The sequence below is a fragment of the Gracilinanus agilis genome, chromosome 4, assembly GCF_016433145.1.
Source record: "Gracilinanus agilis isolate LMUSP501 chromosome 4, AgileGrace, whole genome shotgun sequence".
NCBI lineage: Eukaryota > Metazoa > Chordata > Mammalia > Didelphimorphia > Didelphidae > Gracilinanus > Gracilinanus agilis.
The window spans coordinates 397,570,546-397,587,966 of NC_058133.1; the positions used below are offsets into that span (position 1 = coordinate 397,570,546).

General features: G+C 37.1%; 1 protein-coding gene across 4 annotated transcripts in view; it reads right to left on the reverse strand.

Moving 5' to 3' along the window:
• REPS1 (RALBP1 associated Eps domain containing 1) overlaps positions 1 to 16,983 on the reverse strand; it is a 94,602-nt gene extending 77,619 nt beyond the window's left edge. For all 4 annotated transcript variants that reach the window (XM_044677131.1, XM_044677130.1, XM_044677129.1 and 1 more), the window contains exon 1: positions 16,831 to 16,983. In XM_044677131.1, the coding sequence (XP_044533066.1) occupies positions 16,831 to 16,983 (153 nt within the window). The remainder of the gene's footprint in view (positions 1 to 16,830) is intronic.
• Positions 16,984 to 17,421: the final 438 nt, after the last annotated feature.

Sequence of the window (17,421 nt, forward strand, 5' to 3'; positions counted from 1 at the left end):
AAATGATTACTTCTTGTAGGTATCTCAATTATGTAATCTCGGATCAAGTAATTCTCTGTAGAAAATTACTTAATATAGTGACTAAAATGTCTGGGAAGCAGTCTGTAAAGAGGTGGCCCATTAACTGAGTGAACTGCTGATGGTGTTAATAATGTGGCAAGAGGTGGATGGGGGTTTATTAAAGCTGATATTTATTAAAGATAATTTGTTAGTTACACTTGTCTGGAGGTAATTGACTCTATACATAACAATTATTTGTGTTTTCATATTCATACTAAGAGGTAAGCTCCATGGAAAATGTCTGTTTTAAATTTTGAATCTTTTCAAAGTGCCTAGAACAGCACTCTTCACATAAGAGGTACTTAACTGTTTGAATTTTAAAAGGGGCAGGGAGGTAAAGAATTTATTCATAGTAAATATTCATAGTAAAGGAAAATTCCCACATTAGTCATGTCCAAAAATGCATGTCTTATTCTGCATACTGAGTTCATCACCTCTCTGTCAGAACGTGGTTAACATGCTTTGACATCAATACTGTGTAAGCACAAGGTCACTTCATTGATCAGTTCTCAAGCTTTCCAAAGTTGGTTTACGTTATTCTAGTTACTGCACATATAAATTGTTTTTCTGGGTCTGGTCACATCAGTCTGCAGTAGTTCATACAACATTCCCTACATTATCTGATCAGGGTACTACATGGTTCTCATCCTTCTTCTTCTGGTCACTATGTCTCAGTCAATGTAAGTGTACAATGTACAAAAACCTGATGTACAATGTTAGAATAAATTTTATAGATATAGTGTCTCATATTGTCTAAACTTCCCCCTACATTAACCTTCTCTTTTTCCCTCCCAAAGTCCTAATTGCTACTTTTAGAGCAAAAATGACAAGAGGAAAATGATCACAGTTCAAAGGGATTATAGAAAAACATGAACATTAATGTACTGATGGTAAGCTGCAGAAACTTTGTCCAAAAACTCACTAAACTGTGTGTACCTGTTCACCTAGCAATACTATATGTTGCCCTACTAGCTCTCAATTCTATATTCTTTAATTTGTTGAGATATCTTTATAAACATTAAGAAACATCAACATGGAGAACATATATAGTAGTGAAGCTAAAGAGTAAAATTCCTATGGCTCCAGAAAAACCTGGAAGAGAAAGGGATGATACAAGAATTTACAGTTTGCAGAGTACAAGAGACAAATTGACATTGGAGAATATATCCAACCAATCAAAATACCAAAAAGGTGTTTTTATCTTAAGTTTAAAAAAAATTAGATCTTCCTATCATCATGTTTATATTTCTCTCAGAAAAATCGAACAGTCATAAAGAAGAAAAAGCTAGTATAACACAAACAACACTAGATATAGTCACAAGAACTTGGGCATAAACCTAGATGTTAATGCTTATACATATGTGTCCTTTCTGGAAACTCTTATAACCTATCTGATACCTCATCAGTAAAATGGAAAGGTTAGACTAAATGAGCTCCAAAGTCAATGTATTATGGGTTCACTATGTGCTGGGGATAATAGGAGAAATTTAAATGGTCTCTGCTCTCAGAGAGTTTTATCTTCTATAGGGAAGGACAACACATGCATATATAAAGACAAGTATAAAAAAAGAAATACAAGATAATTTGAGGACAGAGGCATTTGCAGCTGAGGGAGGAGAAGAGGGAAGGAGACTGCTTTAAAAAAAGGCCTCCTACAAGAAGTAAGGTTTGATCTGAGACTTGAAAAGGGGAAGTAGAGGAGAGGAAAGAGTATATTTCAGGTACAGTGACAGCCAGTATAAAGGCATGGAGATAGTCATGTATGAAAGAACTAGGCAGGCTTTCACAGATTTTCTATAGAAGTCCACATTTTTATGGTCAGACTGATGACTAAAGTAAAGAGAATATATTTTCATTCTGTATCTTGGTGACTTAAAAAGCATAAGCACAAAATATAGACAAGCTTACTCCTTCAATAAAACTGTATTTCAAGAATCTATTCCTACACTGCTAATTGAATTATACAGTACCTAACAGTATATAAAAAACATGATCACATTAGAAAGGAAGCAAGTGTACTGTTAAGTACAAACCATGTGCCAGAAATTGTGCTAAAAGCTTTACAATTATTATTTCATGTAGTCCTCACAACAACCCTATGAGGTAGGGTATTATCCCCATTTTACAGTTGAGGAAATTCAGGTAGAGGTTAAGTGACATGTCCAGGATCACACAATCAGTTTAAAAATTTGAGGCAAGATCTGAAAACAGATCTTCCTAACTCTAGACTCAGTGAGCTCTATCCACAGTACCCCGACATTGTCTCTACCAATCTTTTTTTCTTTTAGAATTTTTTCAATGAACAAAAATTTATTTTTCCCCTTCCAGCAACCTTCTCAGAGCACTAAAACTCATAACAAATATACATAGTCAAACAAAAAAAAAATTCCATATAAGTCATATCCCAAAAATTTATGTCACAATCCATATTCTGATTCCATTACCTTTCTGTAAGGAGATAAGTAGCATGTTTCAGTATTTTAAATACCAGTTGATCACTGTTGGTCTTTACGATGTTATTATATAAATTATCCTCCTAGTTCCACATACTTCACTGCATCAGTTCATAAAAGTATAGTTCCTCTGAAACTCTCCTCTTTTTCTTACACTGGGATACTATTCTATTACATTCAGATAACTTAATCCGTTCAGCCATTCCTCAACTGAGGGCACTATCTTAGTTTCTAGTTCTCTGTCACAATTAAAAATAAAAAGAGCTGCAATAAATGTTTTTGTCCTTATGAGCCCTTTTCCTTTTTTTGCTCTGCTTGTGATATAAACCTAGTAAAGGCATGGTTGAAGCAAGGAGTATGGCATAGTTTGAATTTATGGAGCATAGTTTCAATTTATTTTCCAGGACAACTGGACCAATTCACAATTCTACCAACATTGCATTTATGTGCCCATTTCTTCACTCCCCCTTAGACATTTATCAGTTTCCTTTTTCAATTAACTTATAACCAGAGAAATGCAAATCTGAGATTTGCATATCTAGTAGATTAGCTAATACAATAGCAAAGGAAAGTAATAAATGTTGGAGTGGATGTGGCAAAATTGGGCCATTAATGCATTGCTGGTGGAGCTGTGAATTGATCCAACCATTCTGGAAGGCAATTTGGAACTATGTCCAAAGGGTTTTTTTGTTAAAAGACTGTCTGCCCTTTGATCCAGCCATACCACTGCTGGGTCTATACTCCAAAGAGATAATAAGGAAAAAGACTTGTACAAAAATATTTAGTTACGCTCTTTGTGGTGGCAAAAAATTGGAAAATGAGGGTATGCCCCTCGATTGGGGAATGGCTGAACAAACTGTGGTATCTGATGGTGATGGAAAACTATTGCACTAAAAGGAATAATGAACTGGAGGGAATTCCATGTGAACAGGTATAACCTTCAGGAACTGATGCAGAATATTATACACAGAGACGGATACACTGTGGCACAATCAAATATAATGGACTTCTCTGCTAGCAGCAATGCAATGATCCAGGACAATTCTGAGGGACTTATGAGAAAGAACGCTATCCACATCTGGAGAAAGAACTGAGGGAGTAGAAACATAGAAGAAAAACAACTGCTTTATCACATGGTTTGAGGGGGTTATAATTGGGGATATAGACTCTATAAACGATCACCCTAGTGTAAATACTAATAATTTGGAAATAGGTCTTGATCAGTGACACATGTAAAACCCAGTGGAATTGCTTGTTGGCTACGGGAGAGGGGTGGGAGGAAGGGAGGGAAAGAACATGATTCATGTAACTATAGAAAAAAATTCTAAATTAATTAATTAAATGAACTTAAAAAAAAAAGAAGTATGATGCTAAGTATTGATTCCAGGGCAGAAGGGTGGTAGGGATGAATTGGGGGTGAAGTGACCTGTCCAGGGTCAGGCAGCCAGGAAGTGCCTGGAACCAAATTTGAACCCAGATTCTCCCAACTTCCACTGAGCTACCTAGCTGCCCCAACTAACACACTGCTGATGGAGCAGTGAATTGACCCAACCATTCTGGAAAGCAATTTGGAACCATATCTTAAAAAAGTCACTAAACTGTGCATAACTTTTGTCCCAGAGGTGCCATTATGAAGTATATGCCCCAAAGAGGTTAATTCAGAGATAAAAATCCCAAAGTACTTGTAGCAAATAAAAGAAAACAAAAACACACAGAAACAGTACCGTAGTGTCTTCAATTTTTTGAAGAAAGACTGAATGAATTATGATTATAAATGTAATAATCTATTATTGTGCCATAAAAAATGATAAAAGGATTGGTACATTTAAATACGGAAAAACCTATGTGAACTGATGTAAAATAAAAAAAAACCTGAGCCAGAACAATTAATGTAATAATTACAATAATGTAAAGTAAAACCACTTTGAAAGACTTAAGAACTGTAATAAAAGCTAGAATAAATTATAACATTAAAAGCCTAATAATGAAGCACCTATTTCAAAGGTGCAGAATATATTCTCATGGCAAGTGCATTTTTTTTTTGCTTACTTATTTTGCTTTGCTATTCTTATTTGCCATTAAAGAAAGACTTTTATTTTTTAGTAGGAGGGTGGAAAAAGTTGAAAGAGTGGGGAAACAGTGATAAGTTATGCAAAAAGAAAAGAGCATCAATAAAACATTTAAGAAGTATATATGGGGTGAGTTAGGTGGCTCAGAGGATTAAGAGCCAGACCTAGAGACTATAAGTCCTGGGTTCAAATATGGCCTCAGATATTTCCTAGCTGTGTGACTCTGGGCAAGCCCCACTTAACCCCGTTGTCTAGCCCTTACCATTCTTCTGCCTTGGAACTAATATTCAGTATTGATTCTAAGATGGAAGGTAAGGGTTTAAAAAAATTTTAATTTTAAAAAAAGCATAAATGGGGGGAGTTGGATGGCTCAGTGGATTAAGAGTCAGGCCTAGAGACCAGCTGTCCTGGGTTCAGGTTTGGCCTCAAATGCATCCTGGCTGTGTGAACCTGGACAGATAGATTGACTCCCTACTGCCTGATTGTTGCTGCTCTTACCAACACATGTATTGATTCTAGAGCAGAAAGTAAGGGTTTTAAAAAATAAAATAATTTATCAAGGAACTGTACATAATAAGGATTTACAGTTCCATATAGAATCATCTTTTCCTTGTTCTTTGTGTAAGGATGGAATTTGTGCAAGGGGGATGGAACAAAAGGAGCCAGAGAAGGAGTGACTGACAGTTGGTGACAGTTGAGAGACCAGAGGGATTCTGGGAAATTCTCCAGAGGAGGAAGGGGAAGGAGGGACTTCCTGCAGAGGACTGAGAGAGGAGAACATCTCAGCTCGAATCCAGTCCTGAGGGCTTCCTGAGGATCTTTCTTTTGGACAGTGAAACCCTGATTCCCTGGTCAAAGATTCCTTCGCATATCACCCAGCAAGACTTCAACAATCAAGTCAGCTAAGTGTTTGGACTCCATTTTGGGAGCAATCTCTTAGGCTCCTTCTCTCATTACACAACCTTGCTGAGAGACCCTTTCCAGTTTGACTTGCAATTATTGAAAAGGATAGAAATAGGAAATAGAAATAGAAATTGAAGGAGAAGCGGCAAGGAGAGATGCTTAGGAGTGGGAACCCCAAAGGTTCCCACGCAAGTGATGGACCCCATAGAAATAGAGAAGAGGGCACCCCAAAATCCCTCTGCCTTTCACCCCTTTTCCCAATCCCTATATTGATATTAATAAAAACCATTCATTAGTCGGATAGCATTCCAGAGTGCCTGAGAGACGAGGGGGAGGGGAATCACAGCTTGGTCTGGCTGCCTCCATCTTGAAGCCAGACCACCCACTGTGAAGTTGACTGACCTCCGGGGAGGCTTGCGTGAACCCTACCCTCATTCAGAATCAGATTGGGGTCCCCCATACCTCATCTTATAGGGAAGCCTCATCCCCAACTCCTGTGGAGCGGCATGACCATCCAGGTCACCCAGTTTTGGGGTGACACCTCCTCGAAATCTCCCAGAGTATATTCGGTGGGAGGGGAGAGCTAGAAGAGAGTCTCACCTCATAGACTATCTCCTCTCTATCCTTAACATTGGTTACTTGGCTCTCATTATTATTACATTTGTATCTATAAATGTTTATGTTTGTGTAAAGTTGTCATAATAATAATAATAACAATAATAATAATAATAAAACTGACCCCCCCCAAAAAAAAAACAAACATTCCTAGGGGCAGGTAAATGGCTCAGTAGATTGAGACCAAGTCTAGAAATGGGAAGGTGCTAGATTCAAATCTGAACTCAGATATTTCCCAGTTGTGTGACCCTGGGCAAGTCACTTAACCTCCACTGCTTAGCCCTTACAAGCCTCTCCTGTTTTGGAACCAAGACAGTACTGATTCTAAGACGGAAGTTAAGGGTTTAAAAAACAAATAAACAAAAACAATTACAAAAATCATGTTATTAAAGATACAGAAAAGGCTTCTGACAAAACAAATTTATACTAACAATTCTAAAAACACAGGAATAGAAATCTTAGTATTTAACAGGATAATGCACATGAAAATACATGCTTCAAAACCCTAGCATTACTTGCAATAGAGAAACAGTAAAAGATTTCCCAATAAATACAGGATTTTAAAACAAAGGTTCCCCTTTCCCCATTATTGTCTGACATAGAAATATTATTGTTACTATAAGAAATATTACAAGACAAGAGAAAGACGTTAAAGACAAATATAGGCAAAGTGAAAATTAAAGTATCCCTATTTGTAAACAACAAGATTGTTTACTTATAAAGTCCAAGAGAAACAGCAAAGAAATGGAGACAAATGCTTTGGTGAAATAACAGAGTAAGAAGTAAATACATAAAAATCATTAGTATTTCTACAGAAATACCAATAATGAAAACCAGAAGGATATAAGAAATCCCAGATGACCACAAAATGTATATATATCTAAAAGTCAATGTACCAAGACACAATTAAGACATAAAAATGATGGGAAAAAAAGAAACTAAGAAAGAGGACAAATAATTAGAGATGTATAAATAGAAGTGCTACAAACTTAATGAAAAAAAAAAGCATGAATAATTATTCATTTATATTTACACTATTTTGAAATTTTTGAATATAATTTTAATTGTAAGATGTGGTACCCTATGCATTGTGTGGCACAGTTTTGGGATAACACTTTTTCAAAACAAATTGAAAGGAGATCTTCTAATTTGGCCACCTTGGTTACCTGATCTATCTCCATAAGACTTCCTCATGGCATCATGAAAAGTGTTGTGAATGCATCAAAACCTCATTCTTGGGATGATCTTAAAGTAGAGATTATAAATGCAAACCTTTTGGTCTCTAATTAGCAACTGATGAAAGTTGTTACAAAATTCAAAAATTGACTAGAGTAATGTATAGTACAAGGCAGTGGTTATGGTCAATTTTCATAAGAAACAAATTTTTTAAAAACTTAGATAATTAGTTTTTCAATTGTAGCACCTATACTTCTGAAGAACAAAAACCATTCCTAAATGGATAGCTGGACAAAGAATATGAAAATAAAAACTGTAAACTATCCACAACTATGTGAAAGAGCTCTAAACCACTAATAACAAAAGAAATATAAATCAAAATAATCCTGAACCTTAAACCCAGCTAACTGGAAAAGATGAAAAAAATGGAAATGGTCAATGTTGGAGGAGTTCCATGAAAACAAGTATGTTAACACAGCATTGGTTAAACAATGGATTTTATAAAAACATTTAGAATTATACAAGTGACTGAAATATTCATAAAATTTGACCAAATATCTGAATAAAAATGAATATATTAAGCACTTGGTATGTGAAAGGCACTGTGCTAAAGGTCTGAGATACAAATAGACAAGATAGTCCTGGCTCTCGAAGAACTAATATTCTAATATATGAGTTAAAAAAAATGTAAGGTTATACCTGCAGGGCACCTTAATGTACAACAGTCAATAAAAATGTGTCTAATATATGCTAAGGCTAAGTCCCAGGAATATAAAATAAGGCAAAGGACAGTCCCTAGTCTCAAGGAGCTCATAATCAAAAAGGGGAGGTGACATGCAAATAACTACAAATAGATTATCTACATACAGGCTCCTGAGCAGTGGTTCCCAAACTTTTTTGGCCTACCACCCCCTTTACAGAAAAAATATTACGTAGCCCCCTGGAAATTAATTTTTTAAAAATGTTAATAGCAATTAATAGGAAAGATAAATGCACCTGTGGCCATCATCACTCCCCTGGATTGCTGCAACACCCACCAGGGGGCGGTGGTGCCCACTTTGGGAATCACTGCTCTAGAGGCTAAACTGGAAATAATCAAAAGAGGAAAAGGCACAAGCATAAAGGGAAATGGCAAAGGTTTTTTATAAAATATGGAATTTTAGCTGGTCCCTTGAAGGAAGCCATGAGACTGAGGTCAGGAGGAAGAGAATTCTAAGAATGAGAAAATCAACAAAAATTCCCAATCAAGAGATGCAGTATTTTGTTCAAGGAATAGCAAGGATGTCAGTTGTCACCATGCATGGGAGGAGAATTTAAGGTATACTAAGACGGAAGAGTTGGAGGTAGCCAGTTTACACAGGGGTTTGAATGCCAGATCATTTTATATTTGATCCTGGAGGTGACAGGAAGCCAATGGAGCTTACTGAGTAGAGGGGTGAGATGGTCAGATGGCATTAAGATCATTGCATGAAGAAAGGACTGTAATGAAGAAATAAGAAAATACAATAAGAAAAGCAGACAACTGCAATAGCCAAGCATTGAGATAATTAAGGTATGTGCTCAGAACAATGGCAATGTCAAAATTGGCAGGCATAGGCAAAAGATAAGATATGAAAGATGAGAAAGTAGAGTCAGAGGTGGGAGACAGGAAGATGGTAGTGCCTTCAACGGTAATGAGGAATTTGTAAAGGGGATGGAGGAGGGAATTATGAGAGAAAAAAAGAAAACAAATTCAGCTTTGGACAAGCTGCATGTAAGTTGTCTATGGGATATTAAGATACATATTCCTAAGTGTCACAAGACTGTTTCTAATGTCACATCAACAAGCATTTAATATAAGTACCTATTATGTGCCAGGCAGTGGGCCAAGTACTACACATTAAAAAAAAAGATTGTCCTTGTTCTTCAGGAGCTCAGTCTAATTGGGGAGACAAGATACAAACAACTATGTGTGTGATCCTGAACCATTTGACAATGTCAAGACTTTGGGAACCACAAATGTCTTTTCTAAGTATTCAGTAATTGTGACTATTGGGGATGAGATAGGATCATAGCTGCTGCAGAGTCCATTTTCAGATCAAATTCCATAAAGGCTGTTCACCTGCATAATAATGGCTAATGTGCAGGTAATCTGATGGGGAGGACTTTTGGATGATTTAGGGCTTACTTTCCAATTGGTGGCATATGCTCAATTGTTGGTGTTCGTGGTAGCTGGGAACGATCATCACCAATGATACCACATTTAAGTATATAATCCAAGGAGGTTAGAAAAATAAAAAATGCCATATATGACAAAATATTCATAGTAGCATTTTGTATGGTGGAAAAGAAACTAGGGAAAAAAGTTAATTTCCATCAATTAATAGCTAAACAAATGAATGGAAAGGAATATTTTTAAGACGGATATGAGTAATTCAAAGAAACTAAATTTCTATGAAATGACAGAACAATAAGAATAAGAACTATATAGTTAATACAATGTCAATAGAAAAAAGAAAATGAAACAATATTGTCTAATTATGATAAAACGTGGTCCCAAGAAAAAGACAAAAAAAATACCTAAGTGCAGAAACTACAAGCATAGACTGTTACATGTGCTGTAATATCAGATAACTTTGAAGAACTTTGGTTTTTTTTGGAATTTCTGTTTTTATCTTAGTTAGAAGAGAAATGCATGTAGGTAGGCAAAAACAATATTTGGAAATGGATAATGTAAAAACAGAAAAACAAAAGTAAACTTTTTTTTTTTTTTTTTTTTAACCCTTAACTTCTGTGCATTGGCTCATAATAGGTGGAAGAGTGGTAAGGGTGGGCAGTGGGGGGTCAAGTGACTTGCCCAGGGTCACACAGCTGGGAAGTGTCTGAGGCCGGATTTGAACCTAGGACCTCCCGTCTCTAGGCCTAGCTCTCAATCCACTGAGCTACCCAGCTGCCCCCAAAAGTAAACTTTTTTTTAACCTCCAAAATGATTATTTCATATTCCTTATTGAGATTTCTTTCATTCATTTCATTCATTTACTTAACTTTCATGGGCTAAGCACTGTGGAGAATAAAAAGATTTATGATATAATCCATCCCCTTTGGGAGTTTATCATCTAATAGTAGAGGTAAATGAAATAAATAATACCTGCGATTCTGGCAGTTCTCTAAAAATATAGGTTCCAGAACAGTTGCCAATATGCTAGTTTCCACAGGAGGAATTTTTGATACCAATGATAATTCAAGTCTGTTCCCAACACAGAATGCAACAATTTAAGGCTAATGATAGGTTGTTTTGTTTAAATGGGAAGGCCTTTGTTTCATGGGAGCATGTAAGTCATTCAAAAAATTTTTTTGCAACCCTCCACATAGCAAATCCAGTTTCACTTGCCTCCTCCTATTCAATTGCCTGGCTTACTATCCATACTCTATAATCTAATAAAACAATGTATCATAGTCTAGACATTAGGCATTCTTCTGACCAATTGTTTATTCCTGTATGCACTGTTTGGGCAAACCACTTATGGAACTCATTCAGAAGACTCTCAAATCTTCCAGGGCTTGACTCCACAAAACAGTGTAGAAATAGGGGTATCTAAAGGATCTCCTTATCTATGTGGAATTCCCCTTCAGGGGCCAGCCCCTTTGTTCAGTATGTAGTCTTTTTTAAGTCTTGCTAGATATTAACAATCAGGTAGAACAAAATTTTTTTGTTTCTAAAAGCTCTCAAGTTATTTTGTATGATTCTGACCTCCTTTAGAAGGAACATTTTTAGGCCAGTTTTATAAAATCAATGCTTTTTTGGGGAATTGAGAAACAAAAAGTACAGTGGAAGCTGATGTTCTTTACATTTTTCAGTAGATGTGATTGACTGGAGTAGTCTCTTATGAAAGCTTGCTGTTTTCCTTCTAATCTTTTCATTAAGGATATCCTGAAGTCACATGTAGAATTATACTCACAAAAAAAAAAAATTAGGAAAGTAAACATATGTGATGTTCACTACTGATATGCTCTAGGTCACTTTGGGGAGGGGGGTAAGGGGGAAGAGAGGAAAGGAGGATAATAAGCCTTAATTTTTTTCCCCAAGCTTTTGTATCCTCTTTCAGGAACTCTTGAGACTCATATTCCCCAATGTCTTCAAAATTGTGCCATCTCCAACACAGAATTCCTCTATGCACAGTCCGACTGTTTTTTCATCTTTTTTTCTGTAACATTTGCACTTTCTCAGGCAACACATCTAAAACTGTAATATTAGAATCAAAATATAGTGGTTTCATCGTCCTTGATGATATAAAGAATTATAAAAATGTAAAAGATCTTTCCCCTTTTTTGTTGTTCTTCCAATTTCATCCTTAATGCTTTCGGGATGACTTTGCTTAGTTGGGTCTCCTGCCAAACTTCCTTTAAACATTTTTTAGCTGTTTCTAGATGTTTAAGAGATGACATTACTCATAATAATCTTACAGCATTATTCTCCATAAGAGAAGTTTATCAAGAGTTTACATTCTAAATTGGTGTTGCCCTGAGTTACCATCTCTGCTTGACAAACAAACCAATGTCTTATGGCTGAGAAAGTTTCTAGGCTCTTTTGTTTCCTCATTATAGGAAATTTTTCAGTATAAATTTGTTAGAATTGGTACAGATTCTTTTCTTCATCCATCTTCCCTTTTCAACATAACTTGTTAAAATAAGGAAAGAACTGCTCTAGTTACATGCAATATCTTTTTTCTCATTTTTATATTAATTTTTATTTTCATATAAGGACAATGGTCTGAATGTATGCATTGATAAAAGGAATATAATTGATATAAGATACAATCTTGCCAATTTTGACATTAACAAATGCAAACAGAAAGGTGATAATTTTCATAGAGATCAGGAAAGGAAGAACTAAAAATACTATATAATGACAAATGGCACCATGATGAGGTTTTAAGACCAGGACATGAAAGTAGCTACATATATGAGAAAAGGTGTAAAGTATAGGAGACTTTACTAAGGAGGGCATGGTGAAAGACCTTAATAGAGGAGTAACTATCGATGCAATAAGACAATTAAGAGTTAAGCTGTAAATTGTACATTAAAAAAAGTCAGAAGGATTTGCACCTTGGTGAAGGAAGGAAGCAGAAGTTTAAGAAAGCCTTTTTTATGTCTATCATATCAACTTCAACTATTTTAATTTTGCCATATCCAACCTAATTTCCCACTCCTTCCCCAAAGAGGCATCTTCTGCTCTAATTAGGCCAGCCTACTCATTCCTGCCTTTACTTATTGTCCTCTCTATTTTCTCTGCTCTAATTATCACCATTACAGTACAGCTCAAGTACTATTTCTTAAGTCTTCTTTAACTACTCAAGTTCATATTGATTCTTTCCTTCTTTGAACTCCTATTGCACTTTTAGAATGCACTTACTTCCTTATATTAGTTTAACGTGTGTTAATCTGGTTTCTCCAACTTGTCCTAAGAAAACTGAACCATGTAGAGAAATTAAGTAATGTGCCAAAGATCACACAACTATCTAACAGCAGCATTAGAACTAAACCTTAGTCCTTGCATTCTTTCTACTCCACTATACCATAAAGGCATACTTAAAGCCCCCGACAGAGCTTAATAACTACCAACAAGCCATAAGGTAGACATAAGAGTATTACTAACTAAAACTATTTGGACAGAAGACATGCAGAGCTAAGTAGGGATTAAATAGATCACAGTTTTTCTCAAGTGCTTTCAACTCAGAACAATGGTATTCCTCCTAATCTTAAATTCTACCTTTCCTCCAATGAATAAAGTTTATTTAAACTATATATCATACTCCCTCATATGCAATGAATTACCCCAATGTTTTAGTAACTTCCCTCCAAGTCATTCAGCTTGTTATTTAGCATTTAATATTATGAGTACTGCTTCAGGGAGTTTCTACACTGTTGCCAATTTGTTGCTGATGTGACTGCTTTTGCTATTTATTTTTTGCACTTCACTCAAGGCAATAGAAATAGGTCAACTTTATTTCTAAAAACTACTCATAAACATTTATTAAGTGCCTATTATGCCCAAGACACTAGGAATACAAAGGCAAAAAATTCCTACAAGCATTTAACACTTTCCTACCACTATGTTCTCCCAGATATTTTCTCTTCCCCACATTTTTGTGACACTGCTCTCTTCTGATTTTCTTCCTAGCTGTCTGACCCTTTCTTCTCAGTGTCATTTGCTGAGGTCATCCTGTCTACATTTTCTGTATGTAGGTATACCCCAGATCTCTATCCTAGTCCCTCTTCTTTCTCTACCCTGCCTAACTAAAAGATCTCATCAGTTTTCATAGGTTTAATCTGGCCATTGCCATTAGGATGTCTCATGGGCATCTCAAATTCAAAAATTTTTAAACTGTATTCATCTTCACTCTCATCTACCCTTTCCAAGCCTATTTCTGTTAAAGGTATTTGCTTTTCTGCCCATCACTCTTTTCCTTATTCTTTACTCCATATCCAAACAGTTATCAATTAAGTGTCAATTCTGACCATACTATCAGAGCTACTTGTAAAATGTTTCTCTCCAGATTGTTTCTCCATTCACACAACCACTGCCCTAGTTCTTACTCTTACCATCTTTCTGCTGGGCATGTGCAATAACCTCCTGTAGTTGATGTCCTTTCTGACAGTTTCTCCTTCCTCCAGTCCACAGGCCTTCACAAAGCTGAGAAACTGGTATTTCTGAAGCACAAATCTAACCATATCATTAATTTGCTCAAGAAGCATTGTCATTGCTCAGTTGTGACTGACTCTTCATGACCCCATTTGGGATTTTCTTGGCAAAGATACTGGAGTAGTTTGCCACTTCCTTCTCCAGCTCATTTTACAGATGAAGAAACTGAGGCAAACAGGCTTAAGTGACTTGCCTAAGGTTACACAGCAAATAAGTGTCTGAGGCCAGATTTGAACTCAGTAATAAGATGATTCTTCCTGACCCCAGGACCAGCACTATATCCACTGCACCACCAAGCTACCCCCCAAAAACCTTAGTTGTTCCCTATTGTTTCTGTGATAACATATGAATTCCTCTGGTATTTAAAGTCTTCAACAATCTGTCTCCAAACAAGCCTTCTGGATTGATTTCACATTACTCTCCTTCATGAACTCTTATGTTTTGGTCAAACTGTAACTGTTCCCTAACTTAGCATTCTATCTCTCACTTCCTAGCCTTTGCACAAGCTGCCTATCCTCATGCTGCAAATATTTCCACTCCTCACCTCAGCCTCTATGAATCCCTAGGTCTTCAAACCTCAATTTGAATTGATATTTAAATTTTTCTTTGTATTTCCAAAGCCTAACATGTTGCATTAGATATAAAATCATATGGATAGAGCTAACAAATTTTGAGAAAAAGGAATAATTAAAAATCATTTTACTGGGGCAGCTGGGTAGCTCAGTGGATTGAGAGCCAGGCCTAGAGACAGGAGGTCCTAGGTTCAAATCTGGCCTCAGACACTTCCCAGCTGTGTGACCTTGGGCAAGTCACTTGACCCCCATTGCCTACCCTTACCACTCTTCCACCAAGGAACTAATACACAGAAATTAAGGGTTTAAAAATATATTTTAAAAAAAATCATTTTACTTATTAACATATCCTAAATTTGAGAACCTAGGCTGTCTCCAAATCCCTTTGGAGGTGAAATTTATCATCAGTTTTTCTTTTTTCCCCAATAAACTCTAAAAGGGCAGTAGTTTTAATATGGGGAGTGACTTATTTTTCTTTAAGATTTTGATAACTATTTGGATTTCTTTGTAAAAACTGTTCTTAGATACAATTGGTCTCCTTCGCAATTTTACAAACTTTACCTTATGTACCTAACGTCACTTTTCTAAAAAGGGGAATAAAAAACCTTTTTTTAGTTCCTCAGAATAATTCAAAGAATGCATTAAGAGAACATGCTAATTTCTACAAAAAGAACCATGCCTTTAATGTGCATGCTCAAACAAGATCTCTATTAAGTCTAATTCCAAAAATCCATATTCAGAAAATGGTTCTGTATTATACTTTTAAACAAAGCAGTAAATGGACTCTATCTACTAAGATATTAGCTTATGATTTCCGGCTGTCATTCAAATCTGATACATAAAGACACTAAACTTTTTGCTTCAAGGTTAAAATGAAGCAATTTTAACATATATAAGATAAAGAGATAGTAGTCGTTCAAGATAGATAGAGCTTACACAAAATATCTTCTGAGTTGTTACCCCTAGAGACATGCTACAATTTCTTTTGTTTCCCTATGTTTTCAATAAATTGAAAGAATTTTGGAGATGGAAGTGTCTAACCTAGTTAAATTCCCATTTTACAACTTAAGAAAGGAAAACTCAGAGGTTAACTTTAGAAGTAATGGAGCAGAAAGCCAAAATTTAAAGTTCCTAGACCATTGCTTTTGCTACTTTACTATACTAAATGTGTATATGCATTGATCAAAATCTTGGTGATTTCAAATAATTGGTTTGCATCAGTATTTTTAAAGTGAAAGGTTAGAACCTGTTAAAGATATTTAGGCAAGATCTCTCTAGTAGTTAGTCATGCCTCTTATTAAATAGATGTTGTATTAACACTAAGGCACACAGCACACAGAATGCCTTTTTTTCTTAAAGGCTAAGAAATAAAGAGACCAGTTTTTAAAATCAGTTTCTATTTTAAAGTTCCAGATGAGTCAAAAGTCTGTAATATGGAGAGGAGAAAATACCTTTTTGAACCTGAGGGGGCAAATGTTATTCTATTGTTTATAGGGTTAATTAGAAGCAAAATTCCATAAATAACTATGTTTTTCATTTTTCATGTGTATGCGAAGTCTAAACTGACTAGTTTTCTTTCAACTCTTGACAAACCTTTTAATAAAGAAAAGGAAGGGACAGAGGGGAGAGTTGTAATTTTAATTTTCTACCTGTTCTGATAACTTTAACTCCCTGTTTTTTCCCAGCTACCCAACGTTTTGCACCCTAAATTATAACTACAATTCCTTCAGGTGGAATTCTTTCACTAGCAGAAAACATATGGTATATATGGCAAGTTAATATTCAATCTGACTCAAGTATTTGAGCACATAGTAGATAACTGAGCTTGTAGCTGGTGGTAGGACGTCAAAAATTGAATCTCTACCCTCTAGAAACTTAATGGGGACAAAACATGTACACAGATAATATATAGTGGAAATAATGTAACATACATTAAGACATGTATGAAACATGTACACCGACAATACAAAGTGAATACTTAAAAGTTTTATAAGACTTACTCTGCCGCTCCCAAACTATTTCTATAAAACTAATCTTCACCTTCCTCCTCTTTTTGCCCACTTAAGAGTAGGACTCTATCCATAGGCACCTGCTGCCCCCCTTCTTCTGCTGGGAGCTAGAAAGATTCAATTTGCTGATCCCCAGCCCTTCTATGGAAATGGTGTCGTTTTCTCGTGCCTATGGCAGGCAGGTAGGGGAGCCAGCGCTCCAGGGTTGCAGGGGCCTCCCTTGCCACCCATCCTGGTCCGGTGGATCTGACCCCGGGAAGACATTTGGGGAAAGGGGCAGAGTGCACTAACCTGTAAGACCACCTCGTTGGGGAGCTGCGCGGCCCGGAACAGCTCCACCACCCTCCCGTTGGACGCCACCTTCTTGGTGCTCTCGATGTCGCAGTAGGAGAAGAGATCGGAGTAGTATTTCTGCTCTGCATCGCTCAGCGTTAATCCCTCCATCTTCTTCCCCACCCCCCTTCCCTCGCTCCTCACCGCCGCCCCGCCCCGCGACCCCGGGGCGGCGGGGCCTGGGGCCCGGCTTTTCTCCGGAACCCCTCGAACTCAGTAGCTGGGAGATGGAGCCTGGGCCAGCCACCAGGCAGACCCCTATACCACGGCCCTAGCCCCTACTCCCAAGGCACGCACGCACGCCGGTTCTGGTCTGGCCAGAGACCCGGTCTACTTCCCCTCGCCCGCCGACGGCCGGCCGGGACACAAGCAACAGGGCTGGGGCGCCGGAGACGCGCCCACCTTCCGAGGAGGAGGCTCCTTCTCGCCCGATTCCGGGGCTGGCTCCGAGGAGCGAGGCCCAGACTCAGGCTCAGGCTCCGGGACTTACAGCGGCGCCGCGAGGCAAAGGCGACCTCCTCGAGCTGCCGCCTCCGCCGCGGGTTCGAG